At 48.2% G+C, this 27,005-nt stretch overlaps 1 protein-coding gene across 1 annotated transcript in view; it reads left to right on the forward strand.

The window, feature by feature from the left end:
• Window positions 1-27,005, forward strand: part of PTPRA (protein tyrosine phosphatase receptor type A) — a 130,644-nt gene that overhangs the window by 18,458 nt on the left and 85,181 nt on the right. The window contains exon 2 of the mRNA XM_082050210.1: window positions 7,606-7,743. Within this exon, the coding sequence (XP_081906336.1) occupies window positions 7,726-7,743 (18 nt within the window). The 5' untranslated portion in view covers window positions 7,606-7,725. The remainder of the gene's footprint in view (window positions 1-7,605; window positions 7,744-27,005) is intronic.

Here is a 27,005-nt window from a genome sequence, read left to right on the forward strand (position 1 = left end):
GCCGGCTTGGATATTGCCCAGATCCCTTCCAGGCCGAGATGATGACAGTGCACACGTGCAGCATGTGTTATCCATGAATCCTTTCCCCAGGTGTGGAGCATCTTTGTGTACGCACAGCATCTCCTGCGTTAATAGGCTGCTGGTGTCTTAAATCAGCAAATTAATTGGGATATGTCCTGCCTCTGCATCCCCTCTCTGAAGCTACAAATCCGCCTTGCTGCTGATGAAGATCTGCGATGCTGAGATATGTGGAGGTTAAATCGCAGATAAACCTTTGGGTTGCAAGGGGGGATGCACACGCTGTGCTTCCTCCTCAACTTGTGTCCAGCTTTAGCGATTTTGTAACACGATTTTATATTGTGATTCCTCCTCCCGAATGCACGCGGCCCCGTTGCTAGGGGAGGGGGCAAAAACCTCAGGAACACTAATCTTCAGTGATCCAGCACTGGAGATAGCATTGAGTCACTGCTGAAAGCCTCAAAGCAAAACAGATGTTCAGTTAATAGTGACTAAGTTAAAGGTACCAGATGAGCAACGTTTTAACTAAACTATTTAATGTGCGGTTGCTAACTCAGACCGAGCGTGAGCAAACAAGGTGCAATGCAAAAATGGGCTTCTTTTCTGTCTTAAAGCTCCTGCATGTTTTAATAAAAACTTTTTTCCATTTTTTTTTCCTTTTTTTTAAATAGGACTTTCCGGCTTGACTCATTCTGACTGTAGTTGTAACCTTTAGGCCTGGGTGGGAAGGTAGTTATTTTGTAAGGCAGGAGAGCACTAGGGTGATGGGCTTTTGTTGCTGCCTCTGTCACCTCATTGCCTGACAAGTCGCTTCTTTAGGAGTGTCCTGTGTCTGTGAGCTTGGACTCAACGATCCTTGTGGGTCCCTTCCAACTCAGGACATTCTGTGTAGTTGGGGATAATGACACTTGCTCTCCAAACTAGGGAAACTGGACTTCATGAGTGCATCTGCTTAGCCTTGCTTTTGCGTTCGTGAACGAGTAGAAAACTTTGAATCTGAATGTGACTGTCATACAGCTGTTAGGTTTCGAGTAGGAGACCGTTTTTGAAGATATTACGTTCTTAAAAATTAATAAAATTAAGATCAGAACTGTGATTCCAGGAACTCTTTGGGCAGTCAACACTGGAAGCCCCTTGAGATGCTTCTGGTGTAGGTATTAGATTCCTGTTCCTTTGATCATTGCTGAGAAACCTGCAGTATTTTCTGACTGTTGGAAGCACAAACGCCACTCGAATTGGAGCACAGGATTTAATGCTCAAAAAACAAATAAAAGGAAGGAATTACATCCTGGTCGCTCTTCTCAGCAGCACGTGCCGTGCGAGCAATTCTGGGCTTCTTAAGTCCAGTGAATATCTGATATATCTGAAAAAGGACCGTGGCCAGAACTTCCCTCCAGGGTAAGTCCCCTAATCGCTCTGCTCTGTACTTTGGGGTGCAGTGACTTGCGTATTTGGCTACTGAGCATCGTCAGTGAAGGACAGAAATGCCCATGGGCTGGTGTGCTGAGCCCAAGCGGGAGCTGAAGCCAGGGCTCCGTCTTTTTTCTTCTTGACAAGTTCTAGATGGTTTCTATTAAGAAAAAAAAGCTTTTTGGATCTTGTCTGCGGGTGCCTCCCTTTGTAGGCTTTTTTTTCAAGAGCCTGAATGCTGAGCACTTAACCCTCCATCCTGCTTACGGGAAGTGGGACAGACAGCAAACCTTGTTGGCACCTTATTTCACTTAATTCCTGCATTTAATCATGCCTTTGCTTTTAAGAGAGTCTCTGCCAAAATCAAGAAGTTAAGAATTAAGATCATTATTGTGGCAATGGAAACAGTGGTGTTCCCGCTCTGTGTGCAGTGGAGGAAAGGAGCAGCCTGGGTTTGATCGGGTCTCCTGGGACACACTGGCCTGCAGGAGTTAATTTTACCCCCGGCTTCTCTGTCCGTGAGGAATCCATTTGTGCTGGAAGTAAATGGCAATTTCTTGCAGTGAGGATCAGCTTCACCGCTGGAGAAAGGGATGGATCTTTATCATCCATATAGCTGCTGCTCTCTGTGCCTGTTTTATTTGTTGCTCATCTAAACTAAACTCTTTGCTGATTAACTTGCCTGTATGATATCAGATTTCACAGGGACCTGCAAGGATTTTTCTTGCTTGCGTGTGCTGTTTCCCTGCAATTTCTATCACTGCAGTAATCAAGCAGTAGCCATCGAGAAGACTGAGTAGATAAATGTGCAGATTCTCCAGGCTAAACTAAGTACAGGTAGGAGCTGGAGCAGCTCATCCTGGAAACCATGTCCGGGCAGCTCATTGATGAGAAAATCATCAGGAGTGGTAAAATGAGGGCAAGTCCTGCCTGACCAACTGGAGCAACTTCTATGATGAAGTCCCTGGGCTGGTAGACAAGAGGAGATCAGTGGATATTGTCCACCTGGGCTTCAGTAAGGCTTTAGACCTTGTCTCCCATGAGATCCTCATGGAGAAGCTGTCAATGTATGGACTGGGTGAACAGACAGTGATTTGGGTTGAAAACTGGTTGGATGGCTGGACCTGGAGGGTGGTGACCAGTGGCACAAAGTCTACTGGGAGGTCAGTGACTCGCCATGTACCCCCGGGGTCAATACTGGGGCCAGTCCTGTGTAACATCTTCATTAAGGATCTGGATGATGGGGCTGAGAGCATCCTCAGCCAGCTTACTGGTGACACCAAACTGGTTTCAGACTGAGAAGATCAGCTGATACTCCAGAGGGCTGTGCTGTCATCCAGTGGGACCTCAGCAGGCTGGAGAAATGGGCCAACAGGGACCTCCTGATGTTCAACAAGGAGAAGGTCGAAGTCCTGGCCCTGGGGAGGAACAACCCATGCACCAGTATGTACTGGGGGCACCCAGCTGGAGAACAGCTTGGCAGGAAAGGATCCGGGGGTCCTGGTGGACACCAAGGTGACCAGGAGCCAGCAAGGTGGCCTTGTCACAAAGAGGGACAGTGATGTCCTGGGTTGCATTAGACACAGCATCACCAGCAGGTTGAGGGAGGTTGATCCTTCCCTCTGCCCAGCACTGCTGAGGCCACACCTGGAGCACTGGGTCCAGTGCTGGGCTCCCCAGTACAGGAGAGACACGGACAGACTGGAGAGAGTCCAGCCAAGGGCCACAAAGATGATTCAGGGCCTGGAGCTTCTCTGCTGTGAGGAAAGGCTGAGAGAGTTGGGACTGGTCAGCATGGAGAAGGCTCAGGGGATCTCACCAACGTCCATAAACACCTGACAGGAGGGTGCAGAGAGGATGGGGCCTCTTTCCAGTGGTGCCCAGTGACAATGAGCAACGAGCACAAACTGAGACATGGAAGGGTCCTCATGAACATGAGGAAACACTTTTTGACCGTGAGGGTGACCAAGCACTGGCACAGGTTGACCCAAGAGGTTGTGGAGTCTCCATCCTTGGAGATCTTCAAAAGCCGTCTGGATGTGGTCATGGGCAACAAGGTCTGGGTGGCCCTGGTTGGACCCGATGATCTCCAGAGGTCCCGTCACACCTCAACCACTCTGGGATTCTGAGCCGGGGAGGTTGAGGTTCTCAGGAGATCCAGGTGGGCTGAGCCCTCTGTAGGGGTCTGACTGTATATAAACACAGCTGGATTTTGGATCGTATAGCACTATAGGATCACATCTGCTTTGCTGTATAAATGTGAAATGTCTTAATAATTCTTCTCTTGCTGCCTTGGATTAATTTCTATCTTTATGCTGCGTGTTTTCTTCCTCCTTTGACCTTCCCAGATGTCTCCTCAGAGCAAACTTCCGTGACTCTTATTGTTCTACTTGTTTTCATCCTCCTTCTTGGGTAAATGTATTATATTTTGGTTTAAGTGTGGTTCCCTAGAGCTCTACAAAATGCTCTTTCCCCGCTGCATTTTGAAGTATTAGTTGCAAAAGAAAGGGGAGGGAGTCCCAATTCAGGTGCATTTCTCTTCCTGTATCTCTTTTGTCTTCTAAACGCGACTAAAGCCACAAGTAAATAATGCTAATTTTTGCAACCATCTGTGATCGCAGGACCAAGCTGTTTCAGAGTAGTGGTTTTAGTGCTTTATCTGTTAAGGGGGGAAGAGAAACGCTCTTTGCATCAGCAGCAACACCCCGTCTCCCACAAATCACCGTCTGCGCTCCCATCCACCACGAAAACCCAAAGCAAACAAAGATCCGAGCAAAGGCAGGAAATGTTTTGGGTGTAAGTGCCGGTAGATCTTTGCTTTCGCGATTACTGTTTTCACCCAAAAAGACAACGAGCAGCGCTGCGGTTTGCTCGCCTGGGTTTATTTATTATGAGCTCTCGCTGGGTTCTTAATTTGACCTTTTTGGCAGCTCCGTGAGTTTTAAAACGTCCTGGATGAGCGTCTCCTGGATAAAAACAGCCCATGGAAGAAGGGAAGGGGCTGGTGCTGGTATCAGAACCTGGTTTGGGGGCTATTTTGGGGGCTGGAGAAAGAAAATCAAAATCAAACCTTGAATAATGGTCCAGAAAACTGTGATTTAGCATCAGCAGCTCGTCATGGCCGTGTGTAGCTGCAGAATAAAACCATAACTGCTTATCTTTAATGTGTCCAAATTACCCACTTAAAATACCATATTGGAGATACGAGAGTCTAGAAGATAAATAAGACTTGTCTGGGGAGGGAATATTAAATAATCGACCCATATCTGTATTGGGGGGGGAAAGATCTTCCATTTCTGATCTGAGGAACTAGTTTATCTGCCTGAGAAATTGTTTTTCTGCCCCATGTGTTGCATTTGTTGGTCTGTCAGAAATCAGGGCTTGCCTGGGTAGATGGTGTAAAACACCCACTACTCAGCAATCCTGTACATTCTGCAAGTTGTGTTATGTATAAATTGCTGCAATATTGATCCTGTTTCCGTAATTCTTTTAAAATTAAGCTTCTTAAAAAGCTTCAGCATTTCTGGTCTCGTAGGCTCCTATAGCGTGAAATGCGCAGGTATTTTTCCTCTGTACCCCACTCTGTAAGTAAATGATACTTCTCTGAGCTTCCTCCACGTATTCTCCAACTCTTACGTGTAATATTCCTGTTATAAATAACTCCTTTCTTGAATCCTCGAGGCAGATGCTGCCTACATTTGTATATTATATCCAAGTTGAGGTCTGACAGCTTGGTGCATAGTCCTGCCCTCTTGGGAGCAAGAAATTGAGATGGCAACAGGGAAAATATCCGTGCCCCTATAGGTAACCCCCATTTCCCTATAGCTAATCCCTCTATAGCTAACCCATTTTCCCTATATCTAATCTCCTTTTCTGAATATAGAGCGACGGTGTGCGTCTCCTCGCAACCCGCAGGAGGCCGGAGAAGTGGCAGACAGATGTGCCAAGGATTATTATATTTGATCAGGCTTTGAAATGGGCTGGAGATAAAGCCCTTGGTGTTTACTGGGCCATTAAACATTTATTAGCCTCTCTTGGTAACACTGTAAATAAGAGCTCTGATTAGAGGGGAGGGGTTTAGCTGTTGATTTTTGCACTGATTTTTGGAGATGGAGAAGCCGGTCGTGGACTTTTTAAGAGGTTGATTTGGGGGAACATCTGCCCAGCTGTTTTGGAGAGAGGGGGCAGAGGAGCTGGCCCAGCCCAGCTTGTCTTTATCAGGAGGAAATGCTGAAATCTTGGGAAGTGGGAGAATTTAAACAACAATGAAAAAACAAAAAGATTAGGGCACGAGTCGGGAGTTAATCTATCCCTGCCCTTCCGAACAAAAGTCCTTCCTGCCCTCAGGTCAGAATGGCTTTTGGGTCTGGATTTAATTAGATTTGAAAGAGGTTTCTTGCCTATTCCCCCCAAAGCCCCCGCACACACGCCAGGCTCGCCGAGACTGTGGTTTTTCCTTCTTATTTCCATCATCAGGCTTTTATTTCCTTTTCCCCCCATCCCCAAACTTTAACGGGCGATGAACGGCATCACCGCAAGGCTCAGACTTTTCCAGCGGGGTCTTGGCTGCAGCACCTGGTTTGCGATGGGGGTTTTGAAAGGCGGAATATGACGGGATTACCGTATCGCTGGGAGGCCGCAGCCCGGCGATCCGCACCGCAGGCAGTCCCTCTGAAGTCAATGAGATTGCAAAGCGTGTAAATCAGGCTGGAATTCGGCATTTTCCTCGAAAAGCGGGGGATATTTGTTTTACTTGCATATAAATGGCTTCTAATAAGACTCTCCAGACATGACCGATCCTTCTCATCACACCGTCGCTCCTTGCAGTCCCAAAGTTACTCTTGGCATCCTTTCATGGGGAATATCGGTGTTTGCTGCCGGGCTTGCTGGGAATGACTCAGGAGGGACCCGCGGTGTGAACGGAGAAAGGAGACGGGCTTGTTTTCGCACTCCCCTCATTTTTGAGCCTCTGCCGTGTTCCTGTTCCACCGTTTCGACCTCGTCAGGCTGTGGGATAATTAGAAGGAGCCTGTTTGGCTACAAAGCCAGGTTGCCGTGAGCAAGCCCGGCTTATTTCTTGGGGAATGCAAATCGATGGAGTGGGCGACCAAGGAGCGTTGCTGCACCACGGGGGAGAAGATGCTCTGCTGCTCCTGCCCTGTGTCTGCAGAATATATCTCCTTTCTACAATGTAAAATAAATAGGATCTATTCTGCTGCCTGGGTGGTTTGGGTGCTGTGCACAGTTTACTTTCCATGTGTGAGGGCTTGAATGCTCTAATAAAGCATTATAATAATGAAATTGGCTTTTCACTTGCTACAGTTGAGGGGATTGTTAATTTTGGCTGTGGTGTCCTAGCAGCATAGGTGGTTTTAGCTATTCCAGACTTGCTTTATGAAAATGTATCTTGCCTGTTTATGTGCTGTGCGGCATGTGGGGAGCGCAGCGAGCGTTGGTTGAACATGGAATCTAAAAACTGGAAGGAGTCCTACAGAAAGTAACCGAGAAACTGAATATATTTAATTGAATAATTGAGAAAATAACCGGGTCCCATTGAGCTGGTTGCCAAGGCAGTAATTCACTCATCTCTCCCCCAGCCTGATGAAATAGTTATTGTTTTCCTCTCCTCTTTACCAACGTACCCACAGCTCCGGAAGAGCCGCTTGGCGCTCCTGCCGATGCTCCGACTGATCCGGCCCTAATTCCAGCTCAAAGCCGTTTTTGGGAGGGGTGCGGAGCTTTGGAGGCACCTTTCACTGGGTCAGGATGTAAAACCTGGCACAGCCGGAGAACTCTCCAGCTTTAGGACGAGTAATATATGCTCTTGTTGTCCTCTCTGCAAAACACAGCACTTAAAGACTATTTTTCTTGTTTATTTTGTATCAGCAGACTGTGTAGCTTTGGATTCCTCCTATGCTATGATCTTATCTCTTCTCAACCACCTCCATGCCTTCTACAGGCTGCGGTACCTGCAGCTCTGCCTGGAATACCTTGATAAACTCATTTCATATACATTAGCGGCTGGGATAATCTCAATTATATGGGACAGTCCAGTTCATCCACAACAAAATTCAAGCAGTTGGGGCAATAAAACGTTTTACTTCATAGGGCTGATCTGTGAAACGACTCGCTCGTCTTGGCACAAGCCGTTAACTGGGTGGTTTTTCTCTCTTACAGGGCGCATCGAGAATAATCGTCAGCCTTAATAAGGATTGATTGTGTACTGCCCATCATCGTCCTGGTTTGATCTTAATCGGAAAAAGCTTTGACCATCACGTTGGGGAGGTGAACAGTTGCATGAGCGGCCCTTTTAAGGTATAGTAGAAACATAAATTAGATCTTAATAAGCGCGGTCATCCTGGACTGGAGGGTTGCCTTTGTTTTGGTGCAAACTTTCAGGAATCTACTGTTGTCTATTTACTTGAAAGAATCTTTCATTTTTGAAAGTTGTGTTGCGAGACGTGTAGAGTTTGGATATCAATATCTGCACTATTGTGAAGAGGGGTTTTCTTAAGGCTGTTTTTTTCTTGGTTGTACAAACTGGTGTTAGACTGAAATACACTGACCTCTGCTGTTACCTTGGCACAGATGGGCTCATAACTCTGGCGTGAGCGATTTATTAAGGAGGAGGAAAGGAAGGTCACAGAGTAAGAATGAAGGTTATGGAGTAAGAAAGAACGTTACTGAGGACGTCAGTGGATTAAAAACCAACATCCAGCAGGGAGTTTGTGGGAAGTTGTTCCGGTCAAAGTTCTTCCCCTGGTCTGACTTGAGGAAAAGATTGTAAGATTTCTTGTTCTGTATTTCAGAGGAGTCATTCCAACCCAAATGCGTTTGGTGCTAGAGTGGTATTGCTAGAACAGCAAACGGAGATGTGTGCGTGAAACCTGGTGACGTGAAACAAGCTCTTCTTTTAAAGCACTTCTTGTTGCTGTGGCTTTCACAGGTTCCCTCTGCCTGGAGATGAAATTTGTGTGTGTGGTTTGCTGTTTCCCCCGAGCTCGCACGCAGGGTCCTGCTGACACTGCAGCCGCTTCAGGCTGCACCGGTTTATGGTTTCCTGCAAAAACTCTTTGAACCCTTTGCAAACCCGGCGCGACACCTCCGTGCCAAACCGAAGCCGCTCGTAACTTTTACGGGTGACTAAATGCTTCCCTTTGAATTTGTGAGATACTTAGCAGTGAGTCTCAGGTCTGTGCATGGGCTTAACTCAGTTTCATGTTGTGTTTTGCTGGATGGGTTTTTTAGTCTGCTTGGCTCGCTTTTGGATTTGACCTCTTTTTGAGGACAAGAGCTGAATGAATCCCACTAATTCACAGAGAAGAGGCCAACTGTCCTAGAAAGACTTTGTCCTTGGTCCATGCTGATCCCAGAAAAGGTTTAAGTTCCATCAAGCAATAGTCGGAGATACAGAAGAAATTTCCCTATGATACACACTGTAAACATGAATAACATAAACTCTGTTTAATATTCAGGTTTTGCTGGCATAAGAAAAGCCATTTTAGAGATTGAATATATGCAGATGTCTACCAAAATAACCCAAGTCCTATCGTAACAAAGATGCTCCTGCACACTGAGTAGCTTTCTCAAAAAACACCTATAGTCTGGATGCGCCTATCAAGGCTTCTTGGCAATTTGGGTTTGGAGCCGGCAATTCAGCAGCCAGTTGGGATCCTAAATCCGCTGGGATCCGTGGGATGTGTGAACTCAGCTGAAGAGCGGCCGCTCGCAGCGTAAATGATCTCGACAAAATTGCTTCTGTCCAAGTGGTTGGTTTTGCATGATGTAGCCAGATGTGGATGTGACGCTGACAGCTGGAGCAAAACAGCCCAGTGGCAAAATCCCTTCAGAACGAGACGGCCGGGTCCACAGCTGAGGTCATGGGACTTGTTTTGTCATAGAATAGTTTGGGTTGATGGGACCTTCAAAGCTCATCCAGTCCAACCCCTGCAATGAACAGGAACATCTTCACCCAGATCAGGTTGCTTTTATTGGCTATGGGAAAGGTGTTTTGAGCTGAGTGTGTTTTTCTCTCTAAAACTGTGGTTATAAAATAGCCAATGCAAGTTTGAGCACCCTTTGATGCTTCTATGGGTTTCTTGATAAAGTGTTTCATTCTCCATCACTGATTGATTCATGTTAGAGCTCAAAAGCATTCAGATTTGGATTATGTGGGAGAAAATGAACACGTGAAGTCTGTACAAAGCCACCCACTCAGCTGGATCGCCAGATTGCTGGGCTTTGTTTTCTCTGGTCACATTCACTTGTCACAAGTTACCGTCCCCTTTTTGTCAGCCATTTTAGCAATGTCACACATTTATTCCAGCTCAGCCTTAGTAGGGGGTATGATGCCAGCAGACCAGGGAGCTGGTGTCTGCAGAACACAGGTAAGAAGACATCAAAGGTTAGATCTAAAACCCCAATTACTGCTGAAAAGGTTCTGTTTGTGTAACTGGAACCCTTGGGATCGCAGACATCGTAGCGCTCCCAGGTCTGGTGGCTCCTCTGAGCAGAGGTTGCAATGGTCAGAAGTCAAACTGGCTGAACTGGAAACACAGCACAGGGGAAAGAGGGTGAGAGGTAGAAAAATCATAGAATGGTTTGGGTTGAAGGGACCGTCAGAGCTCCCCCAGTCTCCCCCCTGCCATGACAGGGACATCTTCACCAGCTCAGGTTGCTCAGAGCCCCGTCCAGCCTGGCCTGGGATGTCTCCAGGGATGGTTCATCCACCACCTCTCTGGCCAACCTGGGCCAGGCTCTCACCACCCTCAGGGACAACAATTTCTTCCTCATGTCCAGCCTGAATCTCCCTCCTTTAGTTTCAAACCATCACACCCCTTGTCCTATTGCTACAGGCCCTGCTGAAAAGTCTGTCCCCATCTTTCTATGGGTCCTGTTTAAGTACAGAAGAGCCACACTAAGGTCTCCCCGGAGCTTCTTTTCTCCAGCTGAACACCCCAACTCTCTCAGCCTGTCCTCCCAGCAGAGCTGTTCCACAAAAGCTTCACTAACACCACTCACCGCCTCTCCCAAAGAGCAGGAGTGGGAGTCCAGCCTTTTCTCACCAGGGATGGTTGCTCTGGCTCATTCCTGCTTGATCTTCCAGGGCTCTGGTGTCTGGCCCAGCTCCCCGTACCGGACAGGACAGTTTCACCGACCCACGGTTGGGTCAGCCCAGGTTTTTCCACCCTAATTATTTTCACGATCCCAGCCGGTTTACGGGAGGTGTAGTGGGGAAGTGTCTTCGTTGAGGTGCAAAACTTGCAATGAGAACAAGGATGAGCTCTTCTCCCCAAGCCTTAGGCCACCAGGCCCGCCTTAGGCCGGGCGTTAAGAACACCGTACTGTTTGAGCGCTCTGCCAGCAGTGAAGGATGTGCCGTGGGGGCGGCTTCGTAGGAAACTCAGCGTTTTCAGATGTGCCGAGAAGCCGCCGCTGTGTGCAGCAGGTCGGAAGCTGCGCCGTCGGGATTCCTGCCAGGAGACGGTTCTTGGAAACTCTTGAGCACGCGGTGCGAGCAGCAGGGCGGGAGGTCTCGATTGGAACTCGAGATGATAAAACCACGGAGGTTTTGGCAGGGCTGGATGTTAGGATGCCTTTGCTTAGCCTTTCTCGTGGGGGTGTAGAGGTGAACCCCTGCCTGGGCTGGCTCAGAAACTTCCATCTGACTTTGTAGGAAGCTGCAGTTTCCGCTGAATAGGAAACTTTTTGGGGAGTGTAGCAACTGTGTGTTATTGGATGGAATTCTCCAACCCTGTGGCTACACCCAGCCTATTTTTCTGAATCAAACTAGCGCTGAAACAACCTTGCAGGGTCATTAATTCTTTTTAAAGCTGACTTTCTTCTTCCATGTTCGTCTTCCCTGACGTCTGGTCTTGCTGCACACGTTACCTCTTGGCCTGTGAGAGGAAAGGGTAGTGGAGGTCATTTGTGACTCACTGAGACCCTTGATTGACTGAAAACACCGTTTTTTTCTGATATATCTCAATTTGGGCAGAAGAGAAAAGGAGAGAATAGATTTATAATCTCTGATTAAATCCGCCATCAGTTTCTTCCGTAGGAATACATATGCACTGCTGCAGTGGAAGTAAAACCGATCATTATTGTTTGCTGTAAAATTCACCCAAAATACTCTCAGTTCTCCATCACGTAGGGATTTAGGGGCTCACAGCGCAGGACAAGACACAGAGGGAGGAGGGAGAACTCATTTGCTGCAGTTCCTAGAGGCAAGTTATGTGCTCACATTTTGGGGTGTGTGATCACACACATGGCAGCAATGTTGGGGTTTGGTTTCTGCTGCCCCAAGAGATGGGGGGGAATTCAGAATCATAGAATCACAGAATCATTTCAGTTGGAATCACTCGGGATCATCGAGTCCAACCATAACCCAACTCCAGCACTAACCCGTGTCCCTGAGAACCTCATTTAAATGCCTTTTAAACCCCTCCAGGGATGGTGACTCCAGCACTGCCTGGGCAGCCTGTTCCAGTGCCCAACAGCCCTTTTCAGGAAATAATTCCTTTCCTAATATCCAATCTAAACCTCCCCTGGCACAACTTGAGGCTGTTTCCTCTCGTCCTATCACTTGGGAGAAGAGACCAACCCCCTCCATGCTCCAACCTCCTTTCAGGCAGTTGTAGACAGTGATAAGGTCTCCCCTCACCCTCCTATTTTCAAAGCTGAACAGCCTCAATAAATTGAAAATGAAGAATAAACGGAAAACGTCGCTGGAGCCTGGAGTGGCAATTAGTCTTTAACTCAGGTCTGACTTTCCTCAGTCTTTTTTTCTGTGTAGTTTCCCCATCACTTTCTTTGAATCCTGTCATTTTATTTTTCAGAAAACTTTAACATTTGTGGAGAAGGGAGGAAAATCTCACTACAAGGGCTGTGTCAGCATCTGTTTTTTAAATCCCTGGGAGAGCAGTTTGTCAGAAAACTGTGGGGAGAGCTGAGCCTAACAGAGCCAAGCTGAGCTTGAATGCTCCCTTGCTTTAAGCTCATCCGTATCAGCAAGGTGCGGTAGGAGCAGAAATCCTTTTATTGGTGATAAGGAGAATTTCCCGAAGCTCAGGCTTCCTCCCTGTGTTTTTGATCCGAGGAGGCCCTGAGAAAAGCAGATACGCTGGGAAATGGAAACTCCAGACAAGCCCATGCACGCAGGGGTGTGCGAACCCACATGCAGGTACACGGAGCACTCTCCCAAGTAGCCCAGAACCTGAGAAAACCCAGATAAAATCAAGAGACAATTGAAGTTAAATATACTTCCAGGGCAATTGGAGATGGGTTGAAATCTTGTGGGGTTTCTGAGCCCTCCCGCTGCAATTTGGGGCTGAGCATGGGGAGGGAGGTTTGGTTGCTGTGGTCATTGGGGCTCGGTTCGGACTGTTTGGTGGTGTCAGAGCATGGTGGCTTTTGGGCTGTGGATGGCACAGATGTCACCACCAAAACCCAATTATCTTCTCATTGCAAATTCTTCTGTATGTCACTTGGCTCCTTTCATGGTGGAGGGAGCCGACCCTTGTTCTTCGAACTGCACAGCACAAGTTTGGATTCAATAGAAGTTTTGGCTGTAGATTAAAAAACAACAACAAGTAAAAAGCATTTTGACATGTGACTGAACTTGGTTGTTCTTTTTCCACCCACATAGTTTCCCTTTCTTTGCATCCTCACCAAACTCTGGCCTGAGTTTTGTGTTTCGGGCAATGGTGAGGTCACTAGCCTGACTTTGAACTCCATTAGTTTCTCCAAAGAGCCTTCAAAAAAAGCCACATTCCAAGAAGTTTTGGATATCTCTGGTTTACAAAGGAACTGGGATATGACCGAACTCCTAGAAATGCCAGATATTGGACATTCAGGTGTTTATAGGTGAGCTGGTGTGGAGCAGCTGAATTACAAATCCATTGTGAGGGTTAAAAGCCTGAGAAACAAAAGGAAGAGCTTTGCTTTAGCTGTAGAAAAACTAAAATCTTTAGGGACCAAGCAATGGGAGCTCACAAAACACACAAAACTGTGTGGAAAGGTATTTCTTGCCATCTCATTTTCCCCATCCTGTGAATTTAGGCCAAGAAGTGCTCTACTAACTTCAGAATTTTGCCTGGCGTAACCTTTGGGTCCACAAGCACGTCGTAGCAAAGCGCCATCAAACACGTCGTTATGGGACACTGCGCTTCGTGTTTTTTGGTATGTCCGTGTATTTGTCCAGAACTGTTCTCCACCAGCAGAAGGACGTGGTACGATTAGCAAAATCTTTATTTTTACTCACTTACGATGGAAGATCTTTGTTCACAGAATCGTGAATAAAACAAGACGGTGCCTCATAGCAAGTATTAAGGAAATAATAATAATAATAATAATAATAATAATAATAATAATAAGAAGAAGAAGAAGAAGAAGAAGAAGACGAAGAAGACGAAGAGGTTGTCTTTGGAATGGTCTTTCCCTCTGGCACTCAGGCTCGCAGTCAGTAATTCGAAGGAGGTTTTGTGGGAAGGGGAGATGAGATACAAGAGTTGCTATGACTCCCCCAAAGGTGAAAACTTCTAAAGCCAGGACTCAACCACTAATCTTTTTAATTCCGGCTCAGCACTTCACTGTGAGATCATTATTCTGTTTAATTAATCGTCGCAATGCCTCTGAAGCCTCCAAAGCCATAATGCTACATATGCCTTAAAAAATCCTGCTGCAAGTCCTTGTTTGAGTCTCTAGGAACCATTTGCTGTCCCCAACACCTTTTTGCTTGAACTTTGCGTATAAGGAACTATCCCCAAACCCTGGGTGGTCGTACTCTGATCTCATCACCAGCGCTGATATATTGTTCGTGTTCATTGGGGAACATTGTTTTCAATAGAGTTCTTGGTGCAAAAATTGGCTAAAATGCTAATGTTTGATAGGTATGGGTACAGTGATAGTGTTGACAATGTCATTCATAGTTTTCAGTTAACGGTGAGTAAAGTGTCGTGTTCTTAAGTTTAATTTTCTAAAGACAGGAGAGTGGTGATAGGACCCACTCTACATTTATCAGCCGCTCCACCCCAAGGAACCTTTTGCACCGACTGAGCAATTTCAGCCACGTTTGAGAAACTTCAGAGTCTCCAAATCTTGCAAGTCCCGTGAAAACTGAGCAGCAAGGAGGTCGACTGGAGAGCTGATAAGACTTCAAGGCTTGATGAAAAGTCTCGCTGCGTAAATTTGCTTCTTAGCTAATCCAGATTTGATTTGTAGGGTGATGCCAACTCCCCGGTTGACGTCATGGTGTTACCGAAGCCTCGTGCGTGACAGTCGCTTCACCCCTCTGCCGCATTAACCTCTGTTTCGCATACGGGTGACTTCATCTCTCACGCCGCCTCTTTCACAGGCATTAGCAGATTTACCGGCAGCACCTCGCGCATCTAAACGCCGTCAGCGCCCCGAGACCGCGACTTATCCAACGCGTCACGTTGCAAACTGTGAAACTGGAGATTCGGCCCCACTTTAAAGCGCCGTAAGCGGCAGAACTAATGCAGCTCAGCATACTAATGAGGGAGGTATTTATCGTTAAGTGTTGAGTCGTGTTCAGCTTCATCCTTGAAACCGTTCTGGGAGGTTCGTTTTCTCAGGCTGAGCTTTGCAGGGTCCTTGGGAAACAACCAGCTGAAGGACGACTGGGAGCAGCAGGAGGAAAAAGCCCAACTCGCTCATTTTCAGGGAAATGGTCCAGAAAATGAAATACTCTGTATAATTTATAGAAGACCTTAAGTAAGGAAGGGGAAGGGGTTGATGTAGAAATGATTGTTTTTTCTGGGGAGAATGGGAAGATGAAACATAAAAAGAGATGTAAGCCGGCAGGTTACCACAAGGATAAAAGTGAGATGCCAACAGCTTACGGTATCACTTGAGGGCATCCAAAACCTTGGTATTTTCATTTTGGAGAACCCCTTCTCGCTGTCTGTGTGGGTCACTGTCATCTCTGAACTCAGGCTGGACATGAGGAAGAAATGTTTGTCCCTGAGGGTGGTGAGAGCCTGGCCCAGGTTGGGCAGAGAGGTGGTGGCTGAACCATCCCTGGAGACATCCCAGGCCAGGCTGGACGGGGCTCTGAGCAACCTGAGCTGGTGAAGATGTCCCTGTCATGGCAGGGGGGGCACTGGGGGAGCTGGGAAGGTCCCTTCAACCCAAACCATGCCATGATTCTGTGAATTTTAACTGGAAAATAGCAATATGAGTGACAGTGTCACTTTTAACCTTCTCTGTGTTCAGTCAAATAGCATTTAGAGCTAAAGCTGGTTTTGGTGTTACCTGGAGACAAGGAATGGAGATTGAGATCAAAGGCTGTTTTTTAATGAAAGGACTTCAAAAACCATCAGGTTTGTGAGATACCACGTCATCAGGGGCTCATTGGAAGGGGCATATCACTTACTCCGCAAATTTATAACCTGCAAGTTTAAATTCTCTGCCTAGAAAGGGCTGGGTCTCTTTAGCTTGGAGAAGAGCAGACTGAGGGGTGACCTCATTAATGTTTACAAATATATGAAGGGTGAGTGTCAGGAGGATGGAGCCAGGCTCTTCTCAGTGACAACCAATGGTAGGACAAGGCGTAATGGGTTCAAACTGGAACACAGGAGGTTCCACTTAGATATGAGAAGAAACTTGTTCCCGGTGAGGGTGGCAGAGCCTGGCCCAGGCTGCCCAGGGGGGTTGTGGAGTCTCCTTCTCTGCAGACATTCCAACCCGCCTGGACACCTTCCTGTGTAACCTCATCTGGGTGTTCCTGCTCCATGGGGGGATTGCACTGGATGAGCTTTCCAGGTTCCTTCCAACCCCTGACATTCTGGGATTCTGTGAGGATGGATTCAACCAGGAGGGGAAAACGCCGCCCGTCCAAGCGGGTGTGGTGGTTTCTGTGAATCTGAGTAATTTCACCCCAGCCCCTGGAGACTGGCTGGGTTTGGATTGCAAACCTCCGAATTATGTGTGATGTAATAGCCGAGTTACTCTAAACCAAAACGATCTGAATATCTGTCCTCCTGACTTGGATGGAAAACCTCCAAGAGCAAAGATGGTTTTTGTTTAGATGCCCTGAAATTCGCATCAAAAACCCCAAACGCGCAAATTCGTCTCTAATTACTTGAGATCTCCATATCTAACTTGCAATATCCCCAGGACGATCTCCATTTGTTTCCACCGTGAACGTGAAATTCCGGCTGAACCGCACGGTGCAGAACTGGTGTCAACTGGGAACCCCAAGAATTTTTAAAGGGAAATTACAGCAAACAAGGGAAACCAACTTCCAAATCTAAATCCTCCGCGAGCACAATACAATTATAGCAGCTTTCCCGGGTCAGGAAACAAACTCTGCGACTGCTGTATTCCTGTGTGTGATATTTCTGACACACAATGTTATCTCTGTAATTGTTGCGTGTGCTTTTATGTAGCGCAATTAGGGTGGGGCTGGGGTTAATGGGGATGTTAATCGTTTTCACGTTCCTAATTTAGGCTCTGAATGCTGCCGTTTCGGTACAGAGTGAGTAACAAAAATTATTCATGCTATTGTGCTGCTGTCACATCTGCGGCGTAGGGAGATGGCTTCAGCTCAGCCTAAATCAGCCAAGATCACCCAGGCCTTGGATTTACAGTATCACAGTATCACAGTATGTTTGGGATTGGAAGGGACCTCAAAAGATCATCCAGTCCAATCCCCCTGCTGGAGCAGGAACGCCCAGGTGAGGTCGCACAGGAACATGTCCAGGCGGGTTTTGAATGTCTCCAGAGAAGGAGACTCCACAACCTCCCTGGGCAGCCTGTTCCAGTGCTCTGTCACCCTTACTGAGAAGTTTCTTCTCAAATTTAAGTGGAACCTCTTGTGTTCCAGCTTGATCCCGTTACCCCTTGTCCTATCATTGTTTGTCACCGAGAAGAGCCTGGCTCCATCCCCATGGCACTCACCCTTTATATATTTATAAACATTAATAAGGTCCCCCCTTAGTCTCCTCTTCTCCAAACTAAAGAGACCCAGCTCCCTCAGCCTTTCTTCATAAGGGAGATGCTCCACTCCCTTAATCATCTTTGTTGCCCTACGCTGGACCCTCTCCAGCAGTTCCCTGTCCTTCTTGAACTGAGGGGCCCAGAACTGGACACAATATTCCAGATGTGGTCTCACCAGGGCGGAGTAGAGGGGAAGGAGGACCTCTCTCGATCTACTAACCACCCCCCTTCTAATACACCCCAGGATGCCATTGGCCTTCCTGGCCACAAGGGCCCAGTGCTGGCTCATGGTCACCCTGCTGTCCCCAGGACCCCCAGGTCCCTTTCCCCTACACTGCTCTCTAATATGTAATCTCCCAACCTATACTGGAACCTGGGGTTGTTCCTGCCCAGGTGCAGGACTCTACACTTGCCCTTGTTAAATTTCATCAGGTTATTCCCCGCCCAACTCTCCAGCCTGTCCAGGTCCCGCTGGATGGCAGCACAGCCTCTGGCGTGTCAGCAACTCCTCCCAGCTTGGTGTCATCAGCAAACTTGCTGATAGTACACTCAATTCCCTCGTCCAAATCGTTAATGAATATATTGAATAATATTGGCCCCAGCACTGACCCCTGAGGCACTGCACTAGATACTGGCCTCCAACTAGACTCCGCACCATTGACTACCACTCTCTGGCTTCTCTCCCTAAGCCAGTTTGCAACCCACCTCACTACTCTATTGTCTAGACCACACCTCCTCAACTTAGCTGTGAGGATGCTGTGGGAGACTGTGTCAAAGGCTTTACTGAAGTCAAGGTAGACCACATCCACCGCTCTGCCATCATCCATCCACCTTGTTACATTCTCATAAAAGGCTATGAGGTTGGTCAAGCATGACCTACCCTTGGTAAAGCCATGCTGACTGCCCCTAATAACCCTCTTATCCTTGATACGCCTTGAGATGGCACCAAGGACAAGCTGTTCCATTACTTTCCCAGGGACAGAGGTGAGGCTGACCGGTCTATAATTACCCGGGTCCTCCTTCTTGCCCTTTTTGAAGACTGGAGTGACATTTGCTTTCCTCCAATCCTCGGACACCTCTCCCGTTTCCCAAGACTTGGCAAAGATGATGGAGAGCGGTCCAGCAATGACTTCAGCCAGCTCCCTCAGCACCCGCGGATGCATCCCATCTGGACCCATGGATTTATGAATGTCCATACTATTTAATTGCTCCCTAACCCAGTCCTCATCAACTAAAGCAAACTCCTCCATTGACCTGGCTTCATCCGGGGTCTCAGGGGTACGGGGCTCCCCAGGACAGCCTCCGGCAGAGCAGACAGAGACAAAGAAGGCATTCAGTAATTCTGCCTTCTCTGTATCTTCTGCCACCAGGGCACCCACCCCATTCATCAGTGGGCCTACATTGCCTCTGGTATTAGTTTTATCTGCTATGTATTTGAAAAAGTTCTTTTTGCTGTCCTTGACCCCTCTCGCCAGCTGTAATTCTAAGGAGGCCTTGGCTATCCCAGCTGCCTTCCTACATCCTCTAACAGCAGCCTTATATTCCTCCCAAGTGGCCAGCCCCTGCTTCTATGACCTGTAAACTCTCCTCTTCTGCTTGAGCATACCCAACAGATCCCTATTCAACCACGCAGGCCTCCTGGCTCCCTTCCTTGACTTCCTACGTGTGGGGATGCTCTGATCCTGAGCATGGAAGAAGCAATCTCTGAATGCCACCCAGCTATCTTGGGCCCCTTTTCCTTCAAGCAGTCTTGCCCATGGGATTTCCCCCAGCAATTGCTTGAAAAGGCCAAAGTTAGCCCTGCTGAAGTCCAGGGTTGCAATTCTACTTGCTATTCTGTTCCTGAAAAGCTCAGCTGATTGAGCTTTGGTGTCTTCTCCTGCTTGTACCACATTGGAAAGTCCTGCTGGAAGGCGGGAGGGCTCTGCAGAGGGATCTGGGTAGACTGGAACAATGGGCTTATTCCAATGGGATGAAGTTCAACAAGGCCAAGTGCTGGGTCCTGCACTTTGGCCACAACACCCCCCTGCAGCGCTCCAGGCTGGGCACAGAGTGGCTGGAGAGCAGTCGGGCAGAAAGGGACCTGGGGGTGCTTATGGACAGAAGCTTAACATGAGCCAACAGTGTGCCCAGGTGGCCAAGAAGGCCAATGGTGTCCTGTCCTGTATCCAAACCAGCGTGGTCAGCAGGACAAGGGCAGTGATCCTTCCCCTCTACTCTGCATTGGGGAGGCCACACCTGGAGTATTGTGTTCAGTTCTGGGCCCCTCAGCTCAGGAAAGAGATTGAAGTGCTGGAGCGGGTCCAGAGAAGAGCAACAAGACTGGGGAAGGGACTTGAACACAAGCCCTATGGGGAGAGGCTGAGGGAGCTGGGCTTGTTTAGTCTGGAGAAGAGGAGGCTCAGAGGTGAGCTCAGCACTCTCTAGAACTACCTGAAGGGCAGTTCTAGCCAGGTGGGGATTGGTCTCTTCTCCCAGGCATCAGCAATAGGACAAGGGGCCATGGGCTTCAACTCTGCCAGGGGAAATTGAGGCTGGAGATGAGAAAGCAATTCTGTGCAGAGAGAGTGGTCAGGCATTGGAATGGCTGCCCAGGGAGGTGCTGGACTCACCGGCCCTGGAGGTTTTTAAACTGAGATTGGCCATGGCACTTAGTGCCATGATCTAGTCAATGGGCTGGAGTTGGACCAAGGGTTGGACTGGATGATCTCTGAGGTCTTTTCCAACCCAGTCGATTCTGTGTGTGATTCTGTCTGAAGATCTTCATGGATGGAAAAACCAAACCCTGCACTTCAAGAGCAGGTGTTTGTATCACCATCCGCCCAGCTGAGCTTCTGCTGAGGCACAGGAACTATTTACCATGTATTTGTTCAGAGAAACTCGCCTCTGACATAGTGACTTCAATTCACCCGGAATTTCTCATTTCTCAAATGAATTCTGGAAATGCAGGTGTGTGGTTATAGGGCTTTTTTTCTTCCCCACTAACTTCCACGAGTTGCGACGCGTCTACCTACAGGTTTTATACAAAATACCCATCTCAAAATATATAAAAAAGTAATAAAAACCCCCCACTACGACCCCAAAACCCCTCAACTTGTTTTGTTTAGTGACCACTCCTAAATTACTTTTGCTCACCAGAGTTGTGGAATAGGCTCCCGTACATTCTGAGTATCACTTGAGGGTTACAGCCGAATGAAAGATGCAAAAAATAGAGGAGATTTGCTTTAAAAAAATAATGTCTGCAGTGTCTAGTGAGAGGTGAGAATTCCTGCCTCTCCAGGGTCAGGTCCGGCTGCTGTGCTGGATCCCATGGGACCTGTAGCATTTATCGGAGGGCACGTTAAAATACTGGGCTCCTCAGCTTCCTAACGGGTTGAAATGCACCAGTTTTAAGAGAAAAAGATATGAAGTGCTGGGGTTTTTTTCTAGAAACTGCAATGTCGCAACCATCCTCGGGTAGTTACAGAAGAAACACACACAACCATTTTGCCAAGGACCAAACTTCTTTTTTATTGTGATGTGCTCGGTTCACAAATAAAAAGCTTCTTTGCTAAAGCCCATTTGATTTTCACAGAATCCCAGAATGTCAGGGGTTGAAGGGACCTGGAAAGCTCCTCCAGTGCAATCCCCCCATGGAGCAGGAACACCCAGATGAGGTTACACAGGAAGGTGTCCAGGCGGGTTGGAATGTCTGCAGAGAAGGAGACTCCACAACCTCCCTGGGCAGCCTGGGCCAGGCTCTGCCACCCTCACCAGGAAGTTTCTTCTCATATTTAAGTGGAACCTCCTGAGTTCCAGTTTGAACCCATTACCCCTTGTCCTACCATTGGTTGTCACCGACAAGAGCCTGGCTCCATCCTCCTGACACTCATCCTTTATATATCTGTAAACATTAATAAGGTCACCCCTCAGTCTCCTCTTCTCCAAACTAAAGAGATCCAGCTCCCTCAGCCTTTCCTCACACGGGAGATGCTCCACTCCCTTCAGCATCTTGGTTGCCCTGCGCTGGACTCTCTCCAGCAGTTCCCTGTCCTTCTGGAACTGAGGAGCCCAGAACTGGACACAAGATTCCAGGTGTGGTCTCCCCAGGGCAGAGCAGAGGGGCAGGAGAACCTCTCTGACCTACTGACCACCCCCTTCTAACCCACCCCAGGTCCCATTGGCTTCCTGGCCACAAGGGCCCAGTGCTGGCTCATGGTCACCCTGCTGTCCCCAGGACCCCCAGGTCCCTTTCCCCTACACTGCTCTCTTTTGCTGCAACCAACACAAAGGAAGCACAAGGCTGGCTTAATTTTATATGAAAAAGAACCTTCTGTGAGTGCTCATCGTGTTTTATTTCCTTAGTTCAGGACTCCGAGTCTTTCACAAAACTGAGAAGCATCCCATGGGGCCGCAGCCGTCCTGCGCTGCTGGATTGAATGACTTAAGTGTCTTTTTTTGGTCTGATTTGTGACTGTAGCTTGAATTTATTGCCTCCTCTGTAAACCACAGATATGTTTGTTATTCTCAATTACATGGTAGGAAAATAAAAAAGGAGCTTTATTTGGATTTTTAAGTCATTCTTTCTCTTCGCCTCGGCCTTTAGTTCAAGGAAATCCTTTCGTGAGGATGCGCGATGGGCAGCGGGGCCGTAAGGCTGAGGAAATAAAAGAATTAGGATTTTATGGCTTCACTGAGGCTGGTGAATCCATCCTTCACCCAACTCCACTTTGTACGTTGAATATTTTAAAATTGTGGCTTTTAATTGTTTTTTTTTAGCTTAGAAACTCTCCTATCACAAATTTAAACTACTTACACAAGTTGGACAGCGTGGTCTGATGATGGTGGTCACCACCTGCGCATCATTCAGCACCAACCCTGCTTGTTTCTCGTTTAACACAACTTTACAAGGTTTACACTGGAGTTTTCCTGCCTGTCGAATAGTTTCTCTGTTCTACCGAACCCACATCTGGTAGATTAAATTTTAGTTTTCAGAGTAGGGAGAAACTTGTGGTCCAAGGCCAGTGATTAGTGATAAAAGACCTTCAAGAAATTTAGCAAGTGCTTTCTTGTGTTGGTTTCCCATCTGTCAACCTCTTAGAGAAGCAAAAAGCTCCGTGTTACCTGGGTGGTTTCCATAAGCTTCGATAAAAGGTTATTCGGTGTCCAAAAAGTCTCAGAGTTGTGGGTTTTTTTACCCAAAAAGCTTTGTTCTTGTAGAATTCTGTCCTGAAGATCCTAGCTAATGACCACAGCCTCGTGAATGTTTTCATGAATATTTTATTACATTTAAAAACGTAGCCCCGTGGTTGTGTTCCTATAATTCCTGAGTGAAAATAACATGTGCCGACATGAACCCCGGTGGCAATGGGGAAGGCTTGAGTGGGAGAAAATGAACTTATCTCTTCATCAGTATTATATCAGCTCAATCACAATATTTTGATTAGGAAAATGATTGCACTGTGCTCCCAAAGAGCTGCCGCACGCTTTCTGTGTTTCTGTCATCTGGAATTGTTTGGGGAAGGGTGAACACGGCATAGCTTAGAAATACGAAACCTGTAAGACTTGATGAGGAATCGTGGATCATCTTTTAAAAACTCCGTCATCTGCTTTATATCCTTTTTATTTCTCCAACCTGAGTGCCAGGGAGGAAGCCGAGAGCTCTTTGCTTTGCAGTGGTACCAGTGCCTGGGGCTTGTTCTGGCCACTTTTCGTGTAGGAGAGGACGACTTGTGAGCAGGGTCCAAGGGATCAGAAGGTCCAGGCTGGGATCATAGAATTGTAGAACAGTTTGGGTTGAAGGGACCTTCCCAGCTGCCCCAGTGCCCCCCCTGCCATGAGCAGGGACATCTTCACCAGCTCAGGTTGCTCAGAGCCCCGTCCAGCCTGGCCTGGGATGTCTCCAGGGATGGTTCATCCACCACCTCTCTGCCCAACCTGGGCCAGGCTCTCACCACCCTCAGGGCCAACAATTTCTTCCTCATGTCCAGCCTGAATCTCCCTCCTTTAGTTTAAAACCATCACCCCTTGTCCTGTCACAACAGGTCCTGCTGAAAAGTCTGTCCCCATCTTTCTCATCGGCCCCTTTTAAGTCCAGAAAGGCCGCACTAAGGTCTCCCCGGAGCTTCTCTTCTCCAGCTGAACACCCCAGCTCTCTCAGCCTGTCCTCCCAGCAGAGCTGTTCCAGCCTCGGGTCATTCCTGTGGCTCCTCTGGCCCCTCTCCAGCAGGTCCATGTGTGTCCTGTGCTGAGGACCCAGAGCTGGACCAGCACTGCAGGGGGGTCTCACCGGAGCAGAGCAGAGGGGCAGAATCCCCGCGGTCACACTTCTCATGAGGCTTCCCAGCCATCCCTGTGTGTCCTCACCGCATCTTCTTCCTCATGGGAGCACCTGTCCCGCTCTGCTCAGAGCAGCACGTGGTTGAAAATAGAGAAAAACAGTCTCTCCAGCCTCTGGAGATGGAGACAGTGACACCTGATGTGCACAACGGATCGTGACACCGTCCCCCCGGCCTCGCTGGTGACCGCAGACAAGTCTTTCTCCCTGCTGCTGCCGTTTAAAATCGAGAATAAAAGGCAGTATCTTGAAAAAAAGAAGTTCTGAAGGCAACGCTTGGCGTAGCTCTGTCTGTTCTAGGTGGTGATATTACATCTCTCCGAGCTGTCTGTACTCCCGATGCCCTTAGATCTTCGCGTCCTCTGAAGTCTGAAGGCTTTTGTGCAGCGTTTAGCGAAGGACTGATCAGCTGAAGGAAAAGAGAAACCCTTTGCTGATCAAACGGCTGGAAAAGGAATCGGGTTTTGCATCCATTGAGAGATTTATGCAGTGGCGTGGTGGCGTCGCTGGGAAAATTCACGGGGACCTCAAAGATAACGGGAACAGGAGTGTTGAGAAGCAGCAGAAGGGTTGTATTGAGAAAAAAGTGTTGCCTTTTTTTGGGGATATTAGAGAAAATTGTGTGGGTAGAAGTGGTGGTAGAGTCTATGTGCCTGTATCTGGAAAGCTTTAGGTTTCACCAAATATTTTCACAGTGAATCGAGATCGCGGGGCAGATAAAACGATAGAGCTCACAAAATACCCAGAGGTTCCCTCTCAAAGGGTGATAAACTGGATTTCTGAGCAGCCGTGGGGGAGTTATCAGGGAGCCGAAGCGATAAATGCAGGATTAGTGCTTGGATGTTTGCTGATGGTGAACAGAGATGCGCAACGGCAGCTGGAAAAGCTGCGAGCGCCGTAATCCATAAATTGTTTAAATAAATAAAGTCAAACAAACCTTCGGCGCTTGAACTAGTTCTGCAGGCAGACGGGGTGGAGATGCCAAAATTGGGAGGAGCTTTGATACCCGGTGATGAAAAGCTGTTTCCTGAGTCGGAGACTGGAAAGACGGATCGTGTAGGTCGGACTAACCCGGGGCCGCTGGCGTTCCCGCTGCCAACCGCGTTCTCCCTTTTCGCCGGGTGATATTTATTGTTTCGCTGGGGTTACAACTTCCTCGCTGGCACACGGGGGTGGGAGGGGGAAGGAAATGACACTTGCTTTCTTCGCAGGACGTTCCGAAGATGCGCAGATGAAAAGCTCGGCTGTAAGAGCCAGGTGTTACCAGAGACGGTAGAAATAGAGAAACAAAATCACCCTTGCAGGTACGTGAGGCGCAGTAACCTGAAACCTGGCACTCGGGGTGCGGCACAGCAAGATTGCAACCCGGCCAGTTTTGCTTTGGGACGTAACACACGGTAGAAAAGGGCCTGTTAATCTGTTCTGCGCGCTCCCAAGCTCTGCGTGGTGTCGAAGGTAACTCGGCTTTGTTTGCACCGTTCCCTCCAGAGCCTTATTTCCCTTCACACAGTTGTAATCAGGCAGGAAACGGGGTGGTTTTTTGTCTGCTGAACCAGCCTGTGTTTCTCAACAGCGAAACCTCCCTCCTTGTTTTCTCCCCGGACGCCGCTGGGAAGGTCTCCAGCTCCGCTCCCCCCACACTTGTCCGTAAAATTCCTCCGGAGCTCTATCGAGACGAAGCTTTTGATCACCGAGCATCACTTGGCTCACACGATGCTCCTTGGAGTTTTTCTACCTCACACGCCCCAAAAAATCAAGCGCCCTCGCCTGCTTTTTTTTCATATCATTGTACAAAATGTGGCTCGTCACACCCACCAGCTTCCTTTTAGTTTTTACCCAGCGCTGGACTCTGGGTTCTTTGAATAAAGCGTTTTCTGCTGGGCCGTGGCAGCGACAGCCTTTCCTCCTGGCATGACCGGACTCTCAATGTGACATTCAGAGCTGTAAAACCCTCCCTGACAATAGCTGGTGTTGTCCACATAGCAGCATAAATAATCGAGATTTCTTGTTTTTACAAGAAGAATAACATCTCCCCGGGCTGGTCGGGGAGGTGATGGGCTGTTTGTCATGAGTGGGGAACCTCAGAAAAGGGGTGACATGAAAAGTAGGGGTTTTGGGTTGTTATCCAGAAGGTTTTCAACATCATGGCACTGGGATGTCTCTTAAACGAGGTGTTGGGACGTCTGTTCTCTTGTATACCCATTTGTATACAGAATAAAATAATTCTATAATGCATTTTTTGGTGTTTGTAGCATGACAGGTTGACCTTGTGGCAGACGCTTTAATTGCTGATGGGAAACCTGGGATACCTTGGAGAAGAGGAGACTGAGGGGTGACTCATTCATGGGGATCAATATGGAAAGGGTGAGTGTCAGGAGGATGGAGCCAGGCTCTTCTCGGTGACAACCAGTGACAGGACGAGGGGCAATGGGTTCAAACTGGAACACAAGAGGTTCCACTTAAATTTGAGAAGAAACTTCTTCATGGTGAGGGTGGCAGAGCCTGGCCCAGGCTGCCCAGGGAGGTTGTGGAGTCTCCTTCTGTGCAGACATTCCAACCCGCCTGGACACCTTCCTGTGTAACCTCATCTGGGTGTTCCTGCTCCATGGGGGGATTGCACTGGATGAGCTTTCCAGGTCCCTTCAACCCCTGACATTCTGGGATTCTGTGATCAAGCCCTCAGGAGTCTGGTCTAGTCTCCCAGGCGACCCTGCTCAGAGCAGAAGGTTGGACTGGAGACTGCCTGAGATCTCATCTCAAGTCCCAAAACACCCCATGAGTTCATCTTCACAGAATCCCAGAATGTCAGGGGTTGGAAGGGACCTGGAAAGCTCATCCAGTGCAATCCCCCCATGGAGCAGGAACACCCAGATGAGGTTACACAGGAAGGTGTCCAGGCGGGTTGGAATGTCTGCAGAGGAGGAGACTCCACAACCCCCCTGGGCAGCCTGGGCCAAGCTCTGCCACCCTCACCATGAAGAAGTTTCTTCTCAAATTTAAGTGGAACCTCTTGTGTTCCAGTTTGAACCCATTGCCCCTCGTCCTATCACTGGTTGTCACTGAGAAGAGCCTGGCTCCATCCTCCTGACACTCTCCCTTTCCATATTGATCACCATTAATGAGGTCACCCCTCAGTGTCCTCTTGTCCAGCTCCAGAGCCCCAGCTCCCTCAGCCTTTCCTCACACGGGAGATGCTCCACTCCCTTCAGCATCTTTGTGGCTCTTTAGATCCACTTGGATCTTGAAAAACCTCCAAGGATGGATGTCACACAACCCCTCCTTGGTGGAAAACCTTCTCCCT

The sequence above is a fragment of the Streptopelia decaocto genome (assembly GCF_964273445.1).
Source record: "Streptopelia decaocto genome assembly, chromosome: 4".
Taxonomy (NCBI): Eukaryota; Metazoa; Chordata; class Aves; order Columbiformes; family Columbidae; genus Streptopelia; species Streptopelia decaocto.